The sequence below is a fragment of the Sebastes umbrosus genome, chromosome 6 (assembly GCF_015220745.1).
Source record: "Sebastes umbrosus isolate fSebUmb1 chromosome 6, fSebUmb1.pri, whole genome shotgun sequence".
NCBI lineage: Eukaryota > Metazoa > Chordata > Actinopteri > Perciformes > Sebastidae > Sebastes > Sebastes umbrosus.
In genome coordinates this window covers 15,022,361-15,046,983 of record NC_051274.1, presented here as the reverse complement: position 1 = coordinate 15,046,983, position 24,623 = coordinate 15,022,361, and the positions used below count along the sequence as shown (strand labels likewise).

Sequence of the window (24,623 nt, the reverse complement as noted above, 5' to 3'; positions counted from 1 at the left end):
GTGGCGGGGATCGAACCGCCGACCTTCCAATTGTTGGACGACCTGCACTACCTCTGAGCCACAGCCTCCCCAACATATAAAAAAAATAACCAGTCTGTTCTCGGTCCAACATGAGAGGACGAAGAGTTAGAGCTGCCCCGACGGCTTGTCAATCATGCTAAAGATACAAGGCCCGTGTACGTTTCGATTTATTTTAACATGTTTACTGGATTAAATCTAAAGTGACAGAAATGATAAAACGACTCGTATTTTCATTTCGTCCTCCCTGCCACCAGGTGACCACTTCGCCGGGAGAAGAGTATGCGGCAGCTCCGGGAGACGGACCTTCAGTTAGCAGCTGTAGCAACTCGAAATTCAGTCAGCGCAAACCCCAGCGCCAGGGCTTCGAACTCCCCGCTCGATCAGCAAAATTTCTGTTGCTGCCGTTACACAGGTTAAACCCAGTGCTGCCAGTGCCGTTGGATTTGAGTTACTACAGCGGCTAACTGAAAGTCTGTCTTTATCTTTAGCGTGATTGACAAGACGTTGGGGCAGCTCTTCCTCTTCGTCCTCTCATGTTGGACTGAGAACAGACTGTTTTTTTTTTTTACATGTTGGGGAGGCTGTGGCTCAGAGGTAGAGCAGGTCGTCCCCCAATCGGAAGGTCGGCGGTCCCATCCCCGGCTCCTCCGGGTCACATGTCGAAGGCTCCCAAAGGCTGTTCCAATTGGTGTGTGAATGAGTATTTACATTAGATTCTGATGGGCAGGTTGGCACCTTGCATGGCAGCCTCAGCCATCAGTGTATGAATGCTGACATGTATCATAAAGCACTTTGAGTGGTCGGAAGACTAGAAATGCAAGTCCATTTTTATTTTCTAATTTGCCGCATCAAAAAAAAAATATTGATAGTTGGCTTTTTTGAGGTTAACTATTTTGATAATCGATTAATTGGTTTGAGTAATATTTTTAAAGTAAAAATTTTCTGATTCCAGCTTCTTAAATGTCAATATTTTCTGGTTTCTTTCCTCCTCTATAACAATAACATGAATATCTTTGAGTTGTGGACAAAGTAAGACATTTAACTTGGGCTTTGGGAAACACTGATCGACATTTTTCGCAATTTTCTGACTTTTTGTAGCCCAAACAACTCGATTAATCGAGAAAATATTCAACAGATTAATCGACAATGAAAATAATCGTTATTTGTATCTCCACAAACCTGCTTCAATGTCCATATGGGCACCTGGACATTGTTTTAACACAGAATTGAAAAATTGTGACCCTATACTTTAACAGCGTCGGACAAATCAGGAGTGTCCCCTGAAGATAAAATCTTGTGCTTCAACTCATACGGAATCATAAAATCTCAGCTGTTGCTACAGGTTATATTGAACCAAGCCCTTAGATCACTAAAACATAAAAATCAAACCTGAAGCATAGAGTATAAAGACAAGCAGGGTGGAAGTGGTAATGAGGACTAAGCCAACCAGCATGGAAACATGAGAATGCTTTCCTTTTTCATTATATTCAGGCTTTCTGCTGCTCTCTTTTAAAACAAATAGGTGTTATTCTGGTGCAGCACTTACAGTAGGAGCACGGCAGTCGGACAGCTCCTCAATTATTACCAACAGTTACTGAAAACCTTTGTGTTTTATTCTCTTTTTTATGAATGTTGCTTTGTACAGAACAAGTATATCGGCCTTGAGGAGCCATCAGCTAAACTTCAGTTCAATGGAAACCCAACCTTGCACATATTTTACAATAGATTCAATAAAGCAAACTTTTATGACCTACAGGAAGGAGGCCATGAAAAACACTCGGTCAAGTAAATGAAAGAATAATAATAGTAAGGAAAAAAAATGACATTGTGAAATATGGTTTTGTAATAATACTAATAAAAGTTGCGGAATATAATGATCCGGAGGCTTGAAAAAGGCTAGAAAAACAGACTTGTGTCTGACAGTCTACAAGGCCTGCCTCTGGCTGTGGAAATATCCCTGACTGCTTGGCAGGGCCTCCGACTGCCGTTTCAGCCACTATCTTAATTCTCTCCTCCAACATGTGTAGGAAATTTACTGCTTCATTTCATCTTGTCACAAAGGAGCACTCTGCACCTGGCTTTCCCCTTCCTCCTCCGTCCGCCGCTCTCTCCCTCTTCAGGAGAGACTTAAAGCTAATGAGTTATGTTGAGTGAGACAGAAGGTCTTATCAAGCCTGTCACTGGCCTAGGGGCTTACGTTCAGATAGATAAGGCAAATCAACGCAAGAAATGTTCCTTTTACTTCAATGCACTGTCAAAATCCTCGCTGCGCTCCCACATAGGGGAGCAGAAGTTTGTGCCTCCAACCACAGCTGAAAATGAGCACATTAATGCGTTAAAACTTTTACCTTCACAATGTTTGCCATCCCCTTTATAGCCTGACTTGCAGATACATTTGTATGACTTCAGGGTGTTCTGGCAGATGGCATCGATGCTGCAGTTGTCAAGCGCCTCTGCACACTCGTCCACATCTAGAAAGGAGGAAAGGAGGGGGTGGTGAGTTGATGAAGCTGAAACGCTCTTGTTGTACAACAAAATACAGATTTTTGGAATGTCAAACTCCATGTAATTGATTGTGCTTCATTTCATCACTCAGAGTAAAAGACCAAATACATAGACAAACAAAAACAGTCAGAGTTAATACAAATCATGTTACCATAATTTTGAGGTTCAATTGGTGCCATTTTCAAGATCATTTGTTCCAAAATCATGAACACAAGCACACCCACTTGATTTTGCTGCAGTGGCCTTTAACTGAACAACTGGACAATTGTCTTTGAAAAAAGGGTCATGACATTTTGAAAAAAAAAAACACCTAAAAGGAGCCTGAATAACAAGTGGAAGAAAAAGAATGTTAAAATAATAGATGCTGACCATAAACCACAACATGAGCAGTTTGGATCGATCTGGAGACCAGAGGCAAGGCAAAAATGCAATAATGATAATAATAGTAGTATTATTATGGGTATTGTTTAAAATGTTGCGATAACAATACCAATGTCAGTTGCCTTAAAGGGATACAGATACCAATAGAGTACTTCATTCAATACCCATGTGATTGGAAGCTGTGTGTGTGTCCCACTGGCTAGTTTATCACCGCTGCACTGCACAGCGCTCAAACAGCGGTTACTGCTGATAACGGCATCCCCCGACCCACGGCTGTGGGACCGTGTTGTTGAGGAAGCATAACGTCCGCCCTCCGGGAAGAATTGAAATATTGACCTACAGTAACAACGCTAGAAGAAAAGTCTGGAGATCACCAAAATCATTAGGATTGATTCTCTGGGCATCATGGATATCTGTACCAAATTTCATGGCAATTCATCCAATAGTTGTCGAGATATTTAATAAAACCAAATATGTCAACCTCATGGTGATGGCAGAGGAAAGGTAAGCGGATCACCAAAGTCTAGAGGATTCATCCTCTGAGGACCGTGAATGTCTGTACAAAATAGCCAAAACTCCATTCAATAGCTGTTGAGATGTCTGGACCAAAGTGGTGGACCAAACAACAGATCAACATTGCGAAAAAACAAAACCACACATTTGAGCTTTTAAAATGTAAGGTACAGTATGCGGGATGTTCAAGCCCAGACTAATGAATCACATCTATGCTTTACTAGTTCTCGTACCCCTGGATAACAGATATGGGCAGATATAAAAAAAACTGAGTATAAAAGGTAACTGTTGTCTAATTGCTGGATTGAGTTTGAATTATAAAAGAGAGAATGTGAAAAGATAAGAATGGAAATGGATTTTACCAGAAGCATGATCAGGTTTGCCTCATGGAGCCCCTAATCCCACCAAATCCCAGTTAACTAGCCCAGGTGTTTAGGATTACCCCCCTGCACACAGGGGAAGGGCAGCTTAACAAGGTTTACATAGCTTCCAATATCCACTCTTATCACAAGCCCTGTGCAGGAGCCGGCTGATCCCACTGGGAAATGACCTGCAACCTAAACCCCTAAGCTCAACATATTGCCTATATCTACCTATTCCTGGAGGGCGTGCATTCTGCTGTGGAAAGGACGACAGTGACGGCGCACAAATGCACGAAACTCTGGAAAATCTGTGTCACAATACGGAACCTAATATAACCATTACAAGGGTTTTGAATACCTGTAGGCAAACATACACATCACAAACATGATGGAAACATCACAATAGCAATTTTTTAATGCTGGTATTGCTACAAGAAGATCGCACAGCTACCAGGTCAGATTCATACTTATCCTGCCATGATGGGAGTTTAACATTTCACTATAACGTTTGCAGAGGTTTCAGTGAAATGTGGCGATTGTGTGAACCATAGATTGTATATGAAGAAGGACGCCATAACAGCTCCCCAAATGTGAAGCTAAAACATCTCAATCGCCCCCTGGTGGCTCGCTGCAATATAGGTCATAAATCCCGTGGATGGAACATGGGACACACTAAAAAGTCAAAGTACACGTAAAATACATTTTTCCCAAAGATGGTTTCTGTCATTTTAGATAGTTCTTATCATGCTAATGTGTGTTCAAGTGTTAATTTTTCTGATAAATTTGGTTTTAATTATTTATTTGATGCTATAAAAAGGGAGTAAGACGTCATGATTGACAGCTGTGATTGATAGCTGCTCTGAGTAAAGTAGTCATGATAACCATCATGAGTCTGTGTAATAAAACATGTGTCAATTTGATTCTAAATGTAGTTAAAGAGATATTATGGTTAGCTGTTGTGTCTTTCTAACCAAACAGCTACCGTGGTGCTAACGTAGCAGCTAGGTGGCTCACACTAACAAGCTGATTGGCTCGGGCAGTGTGTGGACGGGACCTCGATACCAGCCCCCCCGGATCACTACTGCACTGGCTCCAAATGACGTCAAAATCTCAAGATGGCAGCTCCCGTATCTGGGATATTTTGGCTTCACTTCTGTACAGTGGGAGGAAGTGGAGACACGTCGTCCATCTATATATACAGTCTGATGTGAGCAAAGTCAGCATGCTAACATGCTCACAAAGTTAATCAAGAGCCAAAATGAAACTGTATCTTCCAGGATTAATTCCAGAAGTAAGAAAACCTCATTAAATATCGTACTGATATTTGTATTAAAGCAAATAACTAAAAATACAGCCCTGGTACAGAACCTCACTCAACAGTATGTTGTGTGGTTCACTCAATGAAGACGCTCATTTAAAAAAAAAAAAAAAGGATTGGTTATCTATTCAATATTTGAAAAGTGATGAAAAGTTAAGTGATCACCAAAGTGCTTACAATTCATGAGGGGGAATCTCTACCTGGATTGCATGGCAATCTATCCAAATAGTTGTCAGAAATTTTCACTAAAAACTAAAAATGTCTTACCATTGGCTCTAGAGGAAAAGTCAAGGGATCACCAAATTCAGTAGGATTCATCCTCTGGGGATCATCAATGTTCAATATATAAACATTTCATCTTAATTCACCCACCAGTTAAATATTTCATTGTGGATCAAATTGGTTGACAGCCTGACAGACTGACATTTCCATCCTGAGAGCCACGCTAGCTTTTCTTAAGAGTATTAAATGTCTGAGTCAAAATGGAGATGTCAAAATGACATGTTAAACATCTGCTTTTTGTCATCCGATACAAAAACTGAGCATCAACACTGAGCTGTCAAAATAAAGTGATACCAGCTGATGTGTTTTCATACATTTCCATCATTGGTAATGATTTATCATGGTTTTATGTGTTTGTATGGTGTTTAAATTTCTGTGAAAGGAATATAGCACATGGGACAGTTATGACTTCTCTCTTGCCAAGTTTCCACAAAGCCAGTTAGTGATGCAAGAGCTCCCCGAGGCCTGTATTGATTTATATGATGTGAGAACAATATAGATTCTCTTGAGGAGCAGCCTGGGTCTTTTCTCCTTACAGACTGTCTCTTCCAGGATAAGAGCAGGAGAGGCCGTGTGAGGAAGTGTTTTTCAATAGAGGAGGCATTAATCACAACAAAATATCTGTCTTATTGTCAGGTTTCCTGGTGCCAAGTCTCTGTAGTAATTAATATTCATTATGACAGAAACTCAAAGAATCCCTCTTTTCATCTTGTTATTAATGTTCCCATCTGGAGCATCAGTTCTCTTTATCTTTGCAGTCTGCAAGGTTGCCGACTCCCACTTACTTTGAGACGCACACAAACACACGCTCTCAGGCTCACACACACTTTTCAAAACACGCCTTAAGTCGGAAAACTGCAAGTATGAGTCAAAGATTGACAGCTTAACACATCAGCAGAAAGGTTAATGATGAAATTAAAACACAGATATACAAAGAGTGCAGAAAAACAGTCAATTATAAATATGTTTTCACCATAACTCAGTTTTTTTTCAAATTTGCAGAACTGTCTGATGCTGTTATTATCTCTGCCAGGAGATAATATATTCGGTCGTGTATGTGCGTGCATGAGTGTGTGCATCTATGTGTCTGTCCACGGCTAATCTTGCATACTGCTGCACCCATCAGCCTAATATTTTTGGTGCTCATTTATGACTGTATGCTGAATGACCTCTCGTGGTTGGTTGGTCAGTGATTCACACTTTTGAAAACATATTTCATGGACAACATACTTTATTTGTTGACTGTTTTATACCGTTATCAACAACTGCTTCAGTTTGGAATCTTGTTTCCACTATGGATTACAAATTGTTCCTCTCTTGATTTGCACGCCTAGGTAAACCAACTGACCCTTCGCTAAGACCCGCCCCCCGCTGCTACTCCGTCATGCTGTCAGAGCTACCATGGAGCCCACACTGTCACTAACTGCATTCCCTGAAAAAATATGTGATTTCAGAAGAGAAGTACACAGAAGTGTCTACATTATGCGTTTAAAGGATATATCAGAATGTCAAACTAATTCAGCAGATAAAACAGGTTAAAAAGATAAAGATAGAAGCTAAAGCCTACAGATCACAGTGTAAAAGTGAACCACCATCACCTGGCGATCGAGACAGAAGACAATGAAATTAAGGAACAACACTGTTCCTGTAAAGCCGGGTAGGTCTTTATTCACTGTTAATTTGCAATGTTCAGTAGCTTGCATGCATAGAATTGCTAACGCTAATATGCGAATGTAACTTGTTAGCTCCACAGTTTTTTTTTATGTAGAAACGTTATGTTTTAGAAACATATATAGAGTAAAATAGCCGATAAAGCAGGGTATGCTTTAGGGCGTGGCTACCTTGTGAGTGACAGGTCGCTACCACGGCGTTGTCCGGTCTGGGAGTTGTCCATGTTTTTGTCTCACAACTTTAACCCTTTCACAGTGTGTTTTCAGTTAATGAAAGTTAATTATAACCTTTTTGGTTGCCTAAAAATGTCTTATTCAGCATTCGGTTGCCACGGTGACTACTTCCATTTTTTATATAGTGTATGGTATAACAATCGCTTAGCAAATGACGAACTGAACCGAGCACTGACTGAAAAGCAGTGGGCAGCAGAGTCCTACGGTGTGTTTGACTAACAGAGCTAACAGCTAACGGAACTAAACACAAAGCAGGACTGACACTTTCTGTTCAGAGAAAGCGTTAAACAGTCAACATGAAGCTTTACAAAGTGAACTGCAGTTTAGCTGCTCAGAGCCAGTGCAGACAGCTACATAGATTACAATGAGAGCGTATCTGTTGCGTGAGACGTGCGAAAAAAACGTCTGATACGCTTGCGGTCTAGACGGGGGGCAATTGTGGTTTGTATTCATTCAATCAAACATTACAGCAGCGGTCCTTGCAGACACACCTGGCGGAGATCTGCACTCTACGGAGTGCACTTTTCTAGTTTCTTTTTTTTTTTTTTAAAAATATTACTTCTAACTTCTGTAGCATAGTACAGTTACAGCACCAGCCAACACTTAACTAACAGTGAATATGAACATGTGAAAACAGTCTGTGCAAACTGTTTGCCTACAGTGAGAAACCCATTTACCAAGATCTGGAAATCAACCGGGACACAATGAGACAAGCAATTTGTGACTCCCACATTCCCACTGCCTTTGGTGTGAGCTACACAACATGAAATAAAAACAAATTAAGAAATCCTGGCCCACAAACTACAATAGCCTGTGTCCGTCAAAGCATTGTTTAAAAAATCCACCCATAAAAGTTACTGGGAGCGTTCCAAACACATGGACGACAACAGCTAAATATGCTGGTCTTGTTGGAAACCCAACATATCTTTGCCGTGGAAATAAACATGTCAGAAATAATACTTTCATTGTATATCCTTCTGTTCAGTCCAGAAGATGATCCTCTGAACGTTTGAGGAAAAAAAAGTCATGCAGCGTGCTCAGTAATGCTGCCCTGGTAATTGACTCATGCCCGAGATGAAAAGATTGTGTTTCTCATTGAGACTTTCTTTCATTCTTTTGTGTTGAGGAATCAAAGTTTAGGGGAACAAGTTAAGGCAGCGGAAGATGAAGCTGGCGCTTCGAGACAAGGATGAATAAACAAAGTCAAAACAACAAAACCAAAGAAGAAAGAGATGTTGGGCAATGCTCAGATGTTTAAACAGTTTCCTCCGGGGATGTGTCATTTCAAATATTGCTGCTGTTGCAGCTCTCCTCTGGTTCATACTTGAGCATATTAAAGGCACAAATAGCTTGACATTCTCAGAGCACTGAATTCAATGACTTTGTTGGATGAAAACAAGTTGTACACTAATGTTTTCTCTCCCCTGAAATCGATTCACTTCATGCTCTATTGTATGCTCAATAAAACTTTAAACTTTGCCGTGTGTCAAACTCAACTAAATCCACCATCACATGCTCTTGACTCAGCAATGCACACTTTTCATTTTTGGAAGGCGGAGGTATATAAATGGGATTTATTATAATTGTATTAAATCTGCTGGATAAAACTTCCTAATGTCCTCGGAGATGGTTATTAGGAGAGTTATTCTGAAAAGCCATTAGTCCATTTCTTCCAAAGTAGTCCCTACATGGAAGTCAGAGCTGCCGGCTAAGGGCTGCTGGCCGTGGAGGTGAGACCCTGTCAGAGGTGCTTTTCCTCCCTGATTTATGAGAAGGCCATGGGATAAGCAGTGTATTTAGCTGGGCCGGCTCGAGGGGGTGTTAGCAGGAATAAAACTCAGAGGGTAGAGCGCGAGTGTGTGGGAGAACTGTAGGGCCAAAGGCGTGTAGTTCAAACATAGGGTAATGTTTACTTTGAGTGTTGAGACCCTCACTGTTTGCTTTGCCCCAAACCTGCCCCCCTCCATCCCATCACCTTTCCTTCAGATACAGAAATAGACTTGAGTGGAGCTGGGACACCCATAGGTGCAGCTTTCTACTCACGCCGCCTGCAGCCAACTTCAAAATAATAACTAAAAAAATATGGACCGAGTGATACATTCAGTCAGCGAGAGAGCAGCAAAGTATTCAGCAGGGTTTTCCTGACAGAATGATTTTGAACAGTTGCGGTTTCACATTAGACACAAAACAGTCTTTCTTGACAAAAGCATTTTCAGATGAAATCCTTAATTTTCATGAGCTCTTGCGGCAGAGGAGGAAGGGTGCTGGGTTCAAGTCCATAAAAAGGTGTTCTTGGGATCACAGCGTTTGTCGTACTGCGTATAATTACAAAGGAACAAGTAGTGTAATTATCCATCTTAGAACCACACTTACACTATACTTAGGGTTGTGGTTGTGCAGGATGGGGTTAAGGTCAGGATAATTACTGTAGGTACAGAGCAGCAGAGAGAACACTTACAGATCCCCTCCAGACATGTTTAAAGACAAAAAAAGCTTTAAATAATCATTAATGTTTGATTTTGGTTTTTCCACAAATAATTCTTGAAATTACATCTGCGCCTTCACCCTCATCGGAAAATCCAGAATGCAAATATTGTTCCTTTCCAAAGTTTAACTACTGGATACAAAATGTCTCCTACTTCACTGAAAAGTAGGGCTGTCAATCGATTCAAATATTTAATATAGAAAAATAGATTGTCCATTTATTAATACTCTTATCAACATGGGAGTAGGCAAATATGCTTGCTTTATGCAAATGTATGTATATATATCCAGAAACCCTCACAGGTACATGAGATTATCATAAAGTGGGCATGTCTGTAAAAGGAGACTTGTGGGTACCCATAAAACCCATTTTCATTCACATATCTTGAGGTCAGAGGTCAAGGGACCCCTTTGAAAATGGCAATTACAGTTTTTCCTCGCCAAAATTTAGCATAGTTTTGGAATGTTTTAACCTCCTTCGCGACGAGCTACTATGACATGGTTAGTACCAATGGATTCCTTAGGTTTTATAGTTTCATATGATACCAGTTTCTTCTAGCTTTAAAACTGTGTCCACTACAACCTCCGAAAGATTGACTGCGTTAAAGAAATTATTGGCGTTAAAACGAATTTGCGTTTATGCATTATCACGTTAACTTTGACAGCCCTACTGAAAAGTCAATCCTCAATTCGCTTCAAAACTAGTTGATATGTCACAAAATCAGGCTTGTAGGTATCATCTTAAATGCAGATTTTAGGTGAGTACAGAGAAACTTTTCCTCTTCAGCAGATGAATGTGAAAACTGCACATACGTCATTCTGCACAGCTCAAACATCAAAGTAACAAACTCTAAGCAAAACACATTTTTGGATGGAGGGGAATATTAAAATTAGCACATTGATACCAATAATGTACCCACATGCAGCCATCATGCTTCTAGGTGTGCTTGCTGCTAGATTTGATTTTTATTTATGTAGTATATGCCCAAAACATCACATTAATATTAGCATACTGAATGTATCTAGTGCTATATATGGAGCGCACTAATGAGAGGAAGTGAGTACGAGGTTGTGGAAAGGACAGGAACTATGGCTGGTTGCTGCAACATTATCGCAGCACACTGTGAAAATGTCGTGGATTTTCAAAATGTGCAGGACAGCAGACTGGCCAGCCTCCCAAAAAAAGAAAAAAAAGGTTTTGATGAAATGCAGACGTCAACATTAACACAAAATTTAGCATCTCTCCCCCCTCTTGCCCAGATCCCCCTCGGCTAATGAAGGGATACACTGTTGGCCGTCCAGCAAGCCTCTAAAAAGTTGTGAATAAAAATATCAACTGCTTCCATTCGGGATATTTACACTCATCCTTCACACACTCTAAATGTTTAGGAATCATGACCACTGACTGATCCTGTGCTTTCAGAGACTGTGATCACAGCTTCAAAAACCCCGGGCCCCTCCCTGCTTGTGTCCACCAACCATGAAGCCTCAGATTAATCTGAGGCCAAAGGGAAAATGAACAAGAACATGCAAACTGAGTTTAAGGAGGGCAATATCGTGTTAACATGCTGAAAGACTATCTGTGCCTTTACTTTGCTTATACCCTGGAGTGCACAGGACTTCCTTTTTATTACTTATGTCTATTGATTGTCTATTAGTTGTGTGAGACAATGACAGTAATGACTGATCCTTGTTGTGTTTGTATATTCCTTAAAGGGGCACTCCACCAATTTTACACATGAAGTTCATGAAGCACTACTACCTGTGAAATCAGTTGTACAATGTCCTGGAGGGAGTTTTCCAAAGTTTGAAAGAAATAATCCTGATGATGTAATCGAATGAAATATGCTTTTGAGTTGCATTATGGGAAATGTAGGTTTAGTGTTTTTAAAGTTTGACCCATACCAGAGGTGAAAATTCAGGGTATCTCGAACAAATATTTTGTGCAATAGTAAATGGCTGGAGTGCCTCTTTAGTTATATTAGGGCTATAAATAATGATTATTTTTATAATTGAATAATCTGCTGGTTATTTTCTCGATTAATTGTTTGGTCTAGGGATGTCATAATACCATTAGTCAATACCAGTACCAGTGAAATTCCACAACTCTCAATGCCAATTCTATACCACGGTAAAAAACAAAAGTAAAACAATAAATCCTATGTGCGTCAACATTCCCTCCTTTATTACCATTTGCATACTGTTTTTTGTTAGGAAGTTAAAAAGGTAATAATTCCCTCTCTATTATCTATTTTATATTGTTGTGAAAACATCTCCTTCAAACAATAGGATTTATTCAAGCTTCTCGCCAAAAACTACATTTTACAAGATTACATTTGAACACACCACAATTAGAATTCACCTTCACCCAATACTAATTTTTACTGAATATTGTAAATCAATGGCACCTCCTGTGTCAAAATTGGCACAGAGAGAGCTATGACATTAGCTGTTAGCAGCCCGTAAGCAGTACAATCCTGCAAGGAGCTAACAGCTAACGTTAACTAGCTCTTGTCCTGCTGATTTCAACACAGATTTGTTGTTCACAGTGTAGCATCATCAAGGAATAAAATAGGGTGCGTCTCCTGGACGCGTTGATAGTGACTTTACGGTGTCCACAACACATTTTCTATCAACCCTGTGATGGAACGTTAGTCTTGTGCCCTGGTGGTACTTGGTGGTATCTGCAGAAAAGTAGTTTTTTTGGCATTGACTTCAGTTCTCAAGGTTCTCTCAGTTCGCATGACATCCCTAGTTTGGTCTATAAAACATATTTTAATTTATTTATTCTACTATAATGTAAGACCAATAAATCAGCAAATTCTCACATTGGAAAATGTAGAACTATCAAAGTTTTGGCATTTTTTCAGTCAGTAGTCAGTTTTCATAATCGATTAATCGACCAATCGTTTCTGCATGCTCATTCAGTGCAAAATAAATTAAAAAGATTTAATTTGTTCATTCATTCATCACTTGATTTTTCCACATTTCAATCAAAACCAGTGCCAAACTCCTATTCAACATTTTGGTGCACAATCACAGCTTCGTTATCAGAAATTTTGCACAATAACAAAACGAGTCACTAAACTATTTTTCTCTCTGGGGATTAATAAAGTAAGTAGAATAAAGTGGAAATTAAGGAAGCAAATATTGACCCTGTAAAATTCTACAATCTTTTGTAAAGCTTCTTCAATAATAATGTATTTCTTTTGCTTCAATTTCTTATTCTACAACTTCCTGATTCTGTATTGCGCAAACACTGATATATAATGGATGTGGTTTTGGGTTGTTCAACTTACTCAAGCCAACACATACAAGATCTTTGTATCTGCTTCTTCAGTCAGTTCAGTCTCCTTGCTTCTTCAGATGCCTTTATAGTGCGAGTGTGTGCCTTCCAGCAAAACAGACAGCAACACTGATGAGCCTGGAGACTGCAGAGTGAAGAGCAAGTGGACTCACCTTGCTCCATTTATAAAACATTTCTCAGGCTCAAACTCTCTGAATAAATAATGGCGATTCTCTGTGATTTTGGTCATAGACCACCAAGCATCTGGTGCCTTTCCTTTAGCATGTGTGGCCTTAATAGATGTGACTCACAGACCTCCGGGCCACCTTCAGAAGAAAAACACTTATTACAGTAATTAAGTGAATCATAGAGTAATACTAAGAGAGCGCAGAGAGAGCCTGACATGACATACATTAAGTGTCGGAGATCTAATACATACACACACCGAATAATTGAGCATAACTTGTAACCGTTTCCCATAAAGGAGCCAAAGTGACAAGGAATTCATTTGCACCTTTCAAGGGATTTTTCACCTCTCTTGGCATGTGTCGTCCATGGTTAATGACTTCTTGGCCTCATGCAGCATATTTTATATACGGAAAGGGTGGCACTTAGTCCAGCTGTATACCTTATATTTATACAACCAGAGCTAACTGACATGACACTCTCCCCTCTGCACACAGCAATTACATTCATTGGTGGTTGCTTTAACCAGATACAGTACCAACTATAAAGATGGCAAGGTAGCAATTACAGCACAAGTGTGATATTTTTAGTTGTTTCCTGTCAAACTGAGGCATAAAGTGAATGGTTCTCTGTGTAAGCTGTGAAGCAGGCATTAACTACTAAAGCTCAGAAATGTGAAGTTCAGTGGGCTGGAACTGACTGGATATATGCTCCATTTAAATGCTGTGAGACAACATAATCACCTAATGCAAACTTTTCCCTCATACAGACGTATCAAGTGTCTGATGGCCTCTCCGTCACCATCACTGCTCCTACTGTATTTCAATCAGGCAGCATAACGGGACGCCAGAGCAGAACATATAAAATCTCAAAGGTTTTCACATAAGGAGGTAAAAATGTCAGGGCAAATTTGGGGAAAAACTTTCTGGCAGATTTTCCTGGGAGATATTTTGCCATTGAAAACACATTAAATCCACCGATCAGAAATTAGACAACTGGTCAGGTGACTTGCATCCAACTCAAAATATTTAAAAAAAAATTCATCACAGACAATGTGAGTTGTAATGACAAGAGTAAATCACCTGTGAGGGTTTCTGGACAATATTTATCATTGTATTGTGTTGTTAATTGATTTCCAATAATAAATATACACATACATTTGCATAAAGCAAGCATATTTACCCACTCCCATGTTGATAAGAGTATTAAATACTTGACAATTCTCCCTTTAAGGTACATTTTGAACAGATACAAATTGTGCGATTAATTTGCGATTAATCACGATTAACTATGGACAATCATGCGACTAAATATTGTAATCGATGGACAGCCCTGGTTTTAATCTATCCAATTGTTGGATGTAGAGCTGCAACAAACAATTATTTTCATTATCAAATTATCTGCAGTCGTTTATCGATTAATTGATTAATCATTTTGTTTATAAAATGTCTGGAAATAGTAAAAAAATGGCCCAAGCTGACATCTTTAATGTCTTGCTTTGTCCAACCAAAAGTCCAAAAACCCAAAGATATTAAGTTTGCTATCATATAGGACAAATAAAAGCCTCAAGTCCTCACATTTGAAAAGCTGGACGCAGCAAAGGTTTGGCATTTTAGCTTAAAAATGGCAAATGAATAGTTGCAGATACATTTTGTGTCAATCAACTGATTATTTAATCTTTTCAGCTCTACTTGGATGTCATTATGAATATAATTGTTATTACTATTATTGAAAACTGCAATAAATGTTGTGCAGACATTTCAGTCTTTTCAGACATAAATAGGGAACAATCTGTCTTCACAGATTTTTCCCTATTTACGTCTGAAATTGTCTTCCTGCGGCATATTTTCTTGGTTGTGTATCATCACATTATTATTACCGACTAAATTCAAAATGTACCCTGTAATTAATCGGTGCAGCACAATGTCATGTCTGGCAACTCAAAATATGTTTATATAATTATAAGTATATTACTGTGTTGACAGTTTTTAGTATTAAAAAAAGTTAAAATGCTCTCTTCCACCAACGGACACCCACTTATCTAGATTACTAGTTGACGCAAAGCATGTTACTGTGTGTTTATTTTAAGGATGTGCATGTCATTTTGTGGATCCTATCAAATTTTCTCCAGCTACTAATGTCCTCATCAGTATAAAGCAATATGAAACAGTACACACTGCGGAAATGTAACTTTATACGTATACATTTCTGTTCTTTTTGGATATAAATTTTAATTTCTTGCAATGTATAAGACACCTGGCCGATGGAAGTACCCTATGTAAACTTATGAATGACAGAAATATCGACCAATAATACTACAGTATATCAGGTACTGTGTTCATTGCAAAAAATTATAATAAAAAAGACTTAATGCCTATAGAGCTACAATGATTAGTTGATTGTTTAGTTTATCAACAGAGAATTGATCAACATCTATTTTGTTGATCGATTAAGAAAAATAATTCTCTGATTTCAGCTACTCAGATTTGAATATGTTCTTGTTTTCTTAATCTTCTATGATAGTAAACTAACTATCTTTGAGTTTTGGACTCTTGGTCAAACAAAACAAGACATTACAATGGGCATTTTTTTGCTATTTACAGACATTTTATAGACCCAATGATAACCAAGAAAATAATTGGTAGATTAATCGATAATAAAAATAACCCTTAGTTGCAGCCCACATGCCTGTATGATGGATGGTGTAATGATTTCAAACAAAAAGCCATGAACAACCAGTGCTCGCCATTAATCAACAGTATAAGCTATTACAGTCTGCAATAAATATATATCTGGAGTTCAGCGGGGGTGATTAAATACTGTAGAGGGTCATATGTTTTTCCCATGCCTCTGTCCATTGAGGAAGTCTCAAATTCATCAGTGAAGTCATCCCTCTTTCTCCCCAGAATGCATTGGCCAGAACCCACCAAATAAATAACTAGGCTTTTTTTTTCATCTGGATTCCTTGATGTATTGGGTTGGATTTTTCCATTACTAAGCAGAATAAGAGCATTTCCTTTCACTTCCAGCAGTCTCTAAAGCTGGCGCTCACCATCAGGAATGTAAACACACACAGTCTGTAAACAAGGCTCTCTCTGACCCCCAACCCCCCTCCGACAACGCTGACCACCGCAGACCAGCCTAATGACGTCCCTCGCTGACCCCCCCCCCCCCCCCCCCCCCCAAACTCTCAAAAAGAGACGCAGCCCGATTATTCAGCCGAGAGGTCACAGGGGGGAGCGGGGAAGAGCAGGGCGAAAGAGGAGGAAGGATGGTGGAGCGTCAGCCGTGGGCCCAAGAAAGTACAGACACTGAGATGACAGTCCAATTGATATCTTCTCCTGAGTCACAGTATCCCCAATCAGTGAGTAATGGAAGAGAAAAACAAATGTGGGCTCAGTGGTGGGGGGGTTAGAGGATTAATGATCTAAGAGCCGCCGCAGCTGGCTGAGGGACAGAACTGAGGCTCCTCAGCGAGCCATCAGCACTTGTGAAGAGGGCTCTGGAGGTGAGTTTAAGACTGGGGGGGTCAGAGCGCCGTCAACACTGACTCCATCCTCCCCCGAAACCAACAGGGATGTTGTCAGCACAGGGAACGCATCTGCACAGAGAACAAAGGCCACTGACAGGGTGAGAGGGGAAAGAGAGGAAGAGATGGGAGCAGGAGAGAGTTTTCTAATTTTAACCACAATACCACAGTTGAGAGAAGCATCACAGGACTCATTTGGAACATATTGTTCAGATTAAAGCCACGATAAATAAACAGGCTCTGTACTCCTGAGTGTGAGGGTTTGAATGTTTTTCACCACTGGACACTGGTGTTGCATACAAAGAAGTTATTCTGAGAAAAGTTTGGGTGATTTTTTAACTATTTTTTCACTCTGTTGCACAGCAAATCTACAGCTTTGTCAGCCCTGCAACCATTCTAAACGAGGTGACAAAGAGCGGTCACAGGGGCCTCGCTAGCTGCTGATAAGGTGATTTTCTGCTCGAGGAAAGGAGCAAAGGTACCATGACAGAGGAATCTCAACAGCTGATGGATTCCCCTGGGGAGCAACGGGGAATCTGCAGTGTCCACAGGTTATGGTTTTGTTTGGAGGCGACCTAGCATTCGTACTGCATACTAAATTTCAGTATTTCAGTAAATGTATGCAGATGATGAGAAGAGGTGGTTGTTAAACAAATATAATGTGATGCAAACTGAAGGAAAAGCAGAAATGTTGATCACACTGAAATGCTAATCATTTACAGGAGACTTGGTGTAAAAAAATTACAATTCGCTAATTTACAGGGGGGCAATGTGTTGGACTATTTCTGAGCAGTTTCCAGGCAACCAGCAGAGTCTCCGGGAAGTTACCGGACTGATTAAACGAACATGGTATTATGTGTTAATTAGTGAGCTTTAGAGGTGTTGGTAGGTGTTATCTGTAACCATTTGACAGGGCCAGGCTAGCCATTTCCCCCTCTTTCCTGTCTTTGTGCTAAGCTAAGCTAACCAGCTGCTGGCTGTTGTCTTAAAAGGTACAGTGTGCAGGATAAGCCGATTAGACTGTTGTCAGGCTATTATATAGGCATTATCAGTCGCTATAAGCCCAATAGATCTGGGTCAAAAGGGGCCTACTACACCCACTAGTAGGTTTTATCATCTATTCACATGGTAGATCACTGAAAGAAGGTATAAAAGAACAGGACAGCGACCGTAGTAATTATGACAGGAGCAGAAGCTGAAGTCGGGCGCTGTAGTATAGACAGTGTGAAACTCCATAAGTGGTGGAAAACAGGGTTTTCACCCAGGAGACCCAAGTTCGCATCCCATGTAAAACCAACAATGTGTAGTTGTGTTTGTGTTCATCGTTATTTTAAGCCAAAACAAAATATGTTTCCTAAACTTAACCAAGCATTTTTTTTTGCCTAAACCTATACAAGTTGTAGTTTTATTGCCTAAACCTAAAGAAGTTGTAGTTTTGTTGCCTAAATCTAAAAAAGTGTAGTTTTGTTGCCTAAACCTAAAGAAGTTGTAGTTTCATTGCATGAACTTAAAGAAGTTGTAGTTGTATTGCCTTAAACTAAAGAAGTTGTAGTTTTTTTGCCTAAACCTAAAGAAGCTGTAGTTTTTTTGCCTAAACCTAAAGAAGTTGTAGTTGTATTGCCTTAACCTAAAGAAGTTGTAGTTTTATTGCCTAAACCTAAAGAAGTTGTAGTTTTTTTGCCCAAACCTATACAAGTTGTAGTTTCAGTTGCCTAAACCTAAAGAAGCTGTAGTTGTTTTGCCTAAACTTAAATAAGTTGTAGCTTTATTGCCTAAACCTAAAGAAGTTATAGTTTTGTTGCCTAAACCTAAAAAAGCTGTAGTTTCATTGCCTGAACCTAAAGAAGTTGTAGTTTTGTTGCCTAAACCTAAAGAAGTTGTAGTTTTTTGCCCAAACCTGAAGAAGTTGCAGTTTTGTTGCCTAAACCTAAAAAAGCTGTAGTTTCATTGCCTGAACCTAAAGAAGTTGTAGTTTTGTTGCCTAAACCTAAAAAAGTTGTAGTTTTGTTGCCCAAACCTAAAAAAGCTGTAGTTTCATTGCCTAAACCTAAAGAAGTTGTAGTTTTGTTGCCTAAACCTAAAGAAGTTGTTGTTTTTTGTCTAAACCTAAAGAAGTTGTAGTTTTGTTGCCTAAACCTAAAAAAGCTGTATTTTTATTGCCTAAACCTAAAGAAGTTGTAGTTTTGTTGCCTAAACCTAAAGAAGTTGTAGTTTCATTGCATGAACTTAAAGAAGTTGTAGTTGTATTGCCTTAAACTAAAGAAGTTGTAGTTTTGTTGCCTAAACCTAAAGAAGCTGTAGTTTTGTTGCCTAAACCTAAAGAAGTTGTAGTTTTGTTGCCTAAACCTAAAGAAGCCTTTTTGTTTATGTTCAAAATGTAACATTTCATGCAGTTTTACAAAGTGTTTGAACATGAACATAGGCGTAGTAGGCCCCTATTGACCCACATCTATGGTGCTTATAGCAACTGATAATGCTTATTTAATGGCCTGATAACAGCAGAATCGGGTGATCGGCACCTACTGGTGAGGTTGCAGATTGTAACCAAGTGAATACCCCTCCAATCATCCCTCCCTTTTTAAGCGTGTCAGAGAACCTACGGTGGCCTTAAGGTAAAGTGAATACGCAAAAGTAGATATGAAGGGCTCATTCTAAGCTAATGAAAACACAACAATTCTTAGTTTCGGGTGATTATACACTAATGAAAACATAGTTAAGAATACTCTCTTCCAATTCTGTTAATAGATCCTAAATCCTACACAATGGCCCTTTAAATTTAACAGACATGCATGAGAGTGGTTTCAATCTTCTCATCTAACTCCAAGAAGTGTTATTCCTAAAATGTTGCACTATTCCTTTAAATGAATGCTGGAAACCCTTTACGTGATGCTGATAAATTCTTAAGAAATGCAGTAGTTAAACTTTATCCTCGGAGTGGAATGATAACCTTATTTCTAATTTTCTTGACAAAGAAATACATTCTAGCAAATACGCAGCTTTATTACAAAACCAATTTCCTGGGGAAATGAATGGATTAAATGCTAATCATTTGGAAAGCACACTTATTGAGATTCTCGTTTTGGAGACCTTGAGTGGGGAAGTCACATTTCTTAAGGCCAGATTCTTTGACACTGTGTTGCAGAGAGAGGAAATGTCTTGGTTTTACATTCCAGCGGCCAGGATGAAAGTGAGCAACTGTCCAGAACGAACGAAGGCCCACTGAACGCCTTGGGTCACAGATCACACCAGACAGCTTCGACTTTACATGTGCCTGTAAACATGGTCCTCACTCTGTGCGTAGCTTCAGCCTGCCTGCCCTAAAACTAAACTAAAAATGTTTGTATCAAGCAGCAGATGGCCACATTGAGGCCGGGGAATTAGAGAAAAGAAAAAAATAGGCACAATAAACCTCAATCGTTCCGTCTACAATGGAGCCTCATTTTGGGAAGTGAAAACACTTCTCCCTGCTAAGTGCAATCATTAATATCCAGTCGACAATCACTCATCGCAGTCATACACGTTCACATGTCCTCACAACACACCCACAGATCAAAGCCGTTTTTCGTGATTCATACCGTGTTGCTCTTGGACAGAATTGTTATCAAGTGTTTTCACCACTCAAGTAATGCCAAGATAATAATCTCTCTGCTCTCTCGGCTGCTCTGTAACAACATGTACAGCGGTGCCGGAGCACCACTTGTCAGGCAGATGCTCTCTGAGTGGGTCTGCTGAGTGGTAAAGTGAAGCTGGATTGATCCCCTCCACCCGCTCATCAGCGAGTGACCGAGGGCTATCCCCGAGGCTCAACCTGCCTCAGACACTCTGATCATAACGAGAACACCACTATCTGACACCGCATGCCTGCTGCAGAGAGAGAAAAGACACACTGACACTAGGGAGTGCATTTTGTTTAGGGAAAAGAACATCTGCTTTAATTGGGTTTACATAGTGAGAGAAATTAAAGGGTGTCACTTTAGTTAAGTGATCCAAACCGCAGTGTCCTGATCGGCAAACTTCTCAAAGTCACAGAGCATCCCGATGAGGACGGGAGAAGTCTTTTTTTCCCTGGCTGACCTGAATACATCTTCCATTCGCCGGCTGTTAAAAATTACTTTGCCAAAAAATTGTGCTCCGTTACCTTGGCAGACAAATAGGGACTTTTGCGTCTGCTTGTTTTAAAAAGGCACATCCAGTCTCTGAGGGGATAAGTGTAACAGCTCGACAAATACCACTGCAGGAGCTTGTCAGGACTCACGGGCAACGCAGAGAACCACACAGCCCGAGAAACGAGAGTGAAGGTGATGAAAGAAGAGCGCCAAAGTGGTGTCAAAATGCTAAAGCGAGATGACTGGCCGTGTTCGTGGAAGACGGTGCTGCAGATGGTCCTCCGCCTTCTCTCTGCTAAACGGCGAACATTCAGAGAAGTTCAAGGCCATGGGCAGGAATAAAAAGCCCCATTTAAATGGTTCTTTTATGTGGCTTTCACATACAGTTTCAAAGAACTGTCCAAATGGCCACAGCCCATACACTCTCTACACTGTCCCAATTACACGTATGCACACACACATACTGTATGCTGACACCTCCATGCTTACACAGACCTGCAACGTATCCAGCCTTCTATCAAGTAACAAAAGTGGGCCGGACAGAACCGGGGAAAGCGGACAGTGTGGGGAGCTGTGCACGTCTTTTTTTTTTTGTTGCAAAAATATAAATAGCACACGGGCTGACAGCGAGCTTTCCGACACACTGGGTGTAATGCAGTCGTTGCTTATAGCTGACAGAGAAAAAGCACGGCTACTTCATTAAGTGCAAAAGGAAAGGAAGCGAGGACAAAGCAAACAAAGCAAGAGTTGGGTGAAAAAGGAAAGGGGTGAGTGAGTGTTGGGGGTGGGAGGGGGGGGGTTTCTTCTTCCCTTTCCATCTCGCTCAGACTTGGGGCAGCATCTCTAGGTAAGCTTCCCCGTCACTTGGGGCCTCATATTGCCAAAGCCGCTCGGTTCCCACAGTGCGTCCGGGGCCTGGATCTGGCCTTCCTCCCCGCTCAGGCAGCCTCGCGTCTTTAGACCCCCAGGCCCCGGAGCAGAGGTTACACTAACATAGCCAGCCACAGCAGCATGTCAGCCCCACACCAACCGTTGCCTTGGTGCCGCCGCATTAACGAAGAGCTCCCGACTCTGTTTCGAGGGAAAGTGATTTGCCATGACGTCTATGGCTCCCCTCTTTCCTTCTCTTTTTCTCGCTCACTAAGAAACCTCTCTCTCTCGCTGTCTGTCTCTGCACCCTTAATCTCTCCTGTTTTCCCCGTCTCATTTTTCCCTTCTTTGTCATTCTCTCCACCACATCCTTGAATCTTCCCTCCCTCATTCCACTGCTCCCTTTTTCTTCCTTGGAGCATTAATGACTGATGCCTGAAGCACAGTGCCATGATTGGACTTACATTGAATAAAGACAGCAACATCTGTGTTGAATAAATATTGAGATGACAAATTGTGCATTTTTTTTTTGCAGTCGTCGTTCATTTCTCCAGTTTTCAAAAATAGTTCCCAGCTTGCAGACTCGTCAGTGCCACACAGTTGCCACCAACATCAAGCGCAATATTTATTTTCAGTTAGGCACAAAATATGCTCACAAATAACTCCGGAGCCAAACACAGATAATGTGTCACTGCAGAACAGGAATTAGAGGCGAAGTCTACCAAAGTGGTCGTCCACGGCGAGTCACTTGGTGGCCAACAAACAGGTGCACGCCATTATACCGGCCGACACTCACACGGCGGCATTCCACGCTACAAAGAAGTGTGTAATCGATGTTGTGGAAAATAAAGTGAGAAAAAAGTAGTTCTAATTGCAAAATGTAAATATTGAGTTTTCCCACAAGCGGGGGCAGACCACCCAGGATGCAAAATAGTCACCCACCCCCTTTCTCTCTTTTTGCCTCGCCGACCGCCCGAGAGATGTCTTTTTGTGTGTGCGAAACATCACCGACCACAATCAGCGCTCGCACAGGAGCCGTGATGTGTCTTTGCATGCAAATACTTCTGGCAGCTCTGACTTGGCGTTTGTATTGTGGGAAAATGAAGTGATGAAAACCCCCGGAGGAGAAAGGCCGAGCGGATCAGAAATTGAGTGTGTAACACCGTGTCTTTCTTGCTTCCCGTAAAGGTGCCAGAGTTTTTTTTTTTGGATTCAGGCTTGCCCTCCTTGTCTGGTCTGAATAATTTCTCACAAGAGGAGAGAGCAGGAGGGCAGCCAGCTGGGCAGGTCGGTCAGCACTGTAGCTGCAGTGTCTGACAGACGGAGGCTCCTCCATGTGTGCGTTACAGGCCGGTGTCAAATACTTGTCTGGACTGTGACAAATAGCTCCTGGTAGTCTCACTACAATTATACCTGCAGGATGAGCTATGAAACAGACCTGTTCACGCTGCTGGTGCTGTTTGAACATCAAAGACAGCTGGGTTTTTTATAACAAGAGAAAAACTTAATTCAAGCCTTATTAAGAATAATTTCTTCAAGAAGGAACTGAGCATACATGACAAGAAAAAAGCAATTAAGTGATTGCAAAATGAGTCAGTGGATCAACAGAAGGCACCTACTTCAATCAAACAGATTAATCAAAGTCTTCAAAAACTCATTTTTTTACCATAAAATGTCCAAATACTCTGCTTTTAACTTGTTTTATTACACCTAAAATCAAGTTTCTTTTATTTAGACAACTGATCAAGTGTCATCATTCAAAAAGCATCTAACAAATCTATCAATTAGGCACCAAGCAGTCTGGCAAAAAAAAAAACAGGAGTAAAAAAAAAAAAAAAAAAGCTATTTTTTTTTTTTACATGAAAACTTACCTTGAGTGGTTTTACTTCCTGAAGCTGACTGTTGGACAAAGGCGACCAAGCAGAGACCAACAAATCCAAGGCTGGCGCGTATCAAAGCGTGCATATACATGTTAACTTTCACTCCAGTTGAACACGAGCACTTTCTAAGATCTGCGATGCGCAAGAAGAGCACATAGACGAGGGTGGGTGAGTGAGTGTGAGTGTTGGTATATAAAGGTCTCTTGTTATTCCCGCTGATAGGACACTGTGCGATCCCCCTTTTTCCTCTCCTCTCCTCTTCACGCCTGCTTATCTGAGTTTCAAGTGATCGGGATTGAGGACGGACCGACAACGCGGAGCGGAGGAAGGCTTTTCTGTTATCATGTTTCGAGCCAGACCAATGTCAATTTAAGAAAGGGGGAGAGAGAGAGAGAGAGAGAGAGAGAGAGAGAGAGGAAAAGAGAGAGGAGAGATGGAGCGGAGCGGCGGGGTCTGAAGGGGGAGGAGAGAAGAAGAAGCGCTCCGGACTCCTCTGCTTGCTCTCTCGTCTTTTCTCTCAGTTTCCTTTTTTTTTTTTGTTCGTCCTGCAGGAATTTACACACACAGGTGTTGGTCGGGCTCAAGGTGGACCGGAGTTATAGCACGTGCTCGGGCTCGTGGCCGGTGTCACCTGCCCAAAAAAAAGTGTCCACAGCGTGGTAAAAGGGGCACAAGAGAGGGTGGATTCATTAAAGACTCAGATGGGAAAAAAAAAGTAATAACCTGGAGATTGTTCTTGGCTAGACACAGCTCATCCAGTCAGACTATCATAAACCAATATATTTTCATTGGTTTTGTGATATGATGATGTGCTATCTCACTGATGGAAGATTAAAGATGCAGTAGGGAGAATGTTTTTGGCATCATTGGGCAAAAAATTCCATAATAACCTTTCAGCATATTGTAATTCAAGTGTTCTGAGAGAAGACTTTTGTACCTCTTCATGGCTCTGTTTTCAGGCTGTAAATAATCCATCCCAAGACTTTGGCCAATCAC

At 40.7% G+C, this 24,623-nt stretch overlaps 1 protein-coding gene across 2 annotated transcripts in view; it reads right to left on the bottom strand.

The window, feature by feature from the left end:
- Window positions 1-24,030, bottom strand: part of scube3 (signal peptide, CUB domain, EGF-like 3) — an 88,078-nt gene extending 64,048 nt beyond the window's left edge. Inside the window, exons 1-2 of one of the 2 annotated variants that reach the window (XM_037772521.1) lie at window positions 23,619-24,030; window positions 2,370-2,492 (exon numbers count right to left, since the gene is read on the bottom strand). In XM_037772521.1, coding sequence (XP_037628449.1) covers window positions 2,370-2,492; window positions 23,619-23,718 — 223 coding nt within the window. In that variant the 5' untranslated portion in view covers window positions 23,719-24,030. The remainder of the gene's footprint in view (window positions 1-2,369; window positions 2,493-23,618) is intronic. The other variant, XM_037772522.1, reaches the window with a different exon arrangement.
- Between the last annotated feature and the right edge of the window lie 593 nt (window positions 24,031-24,623).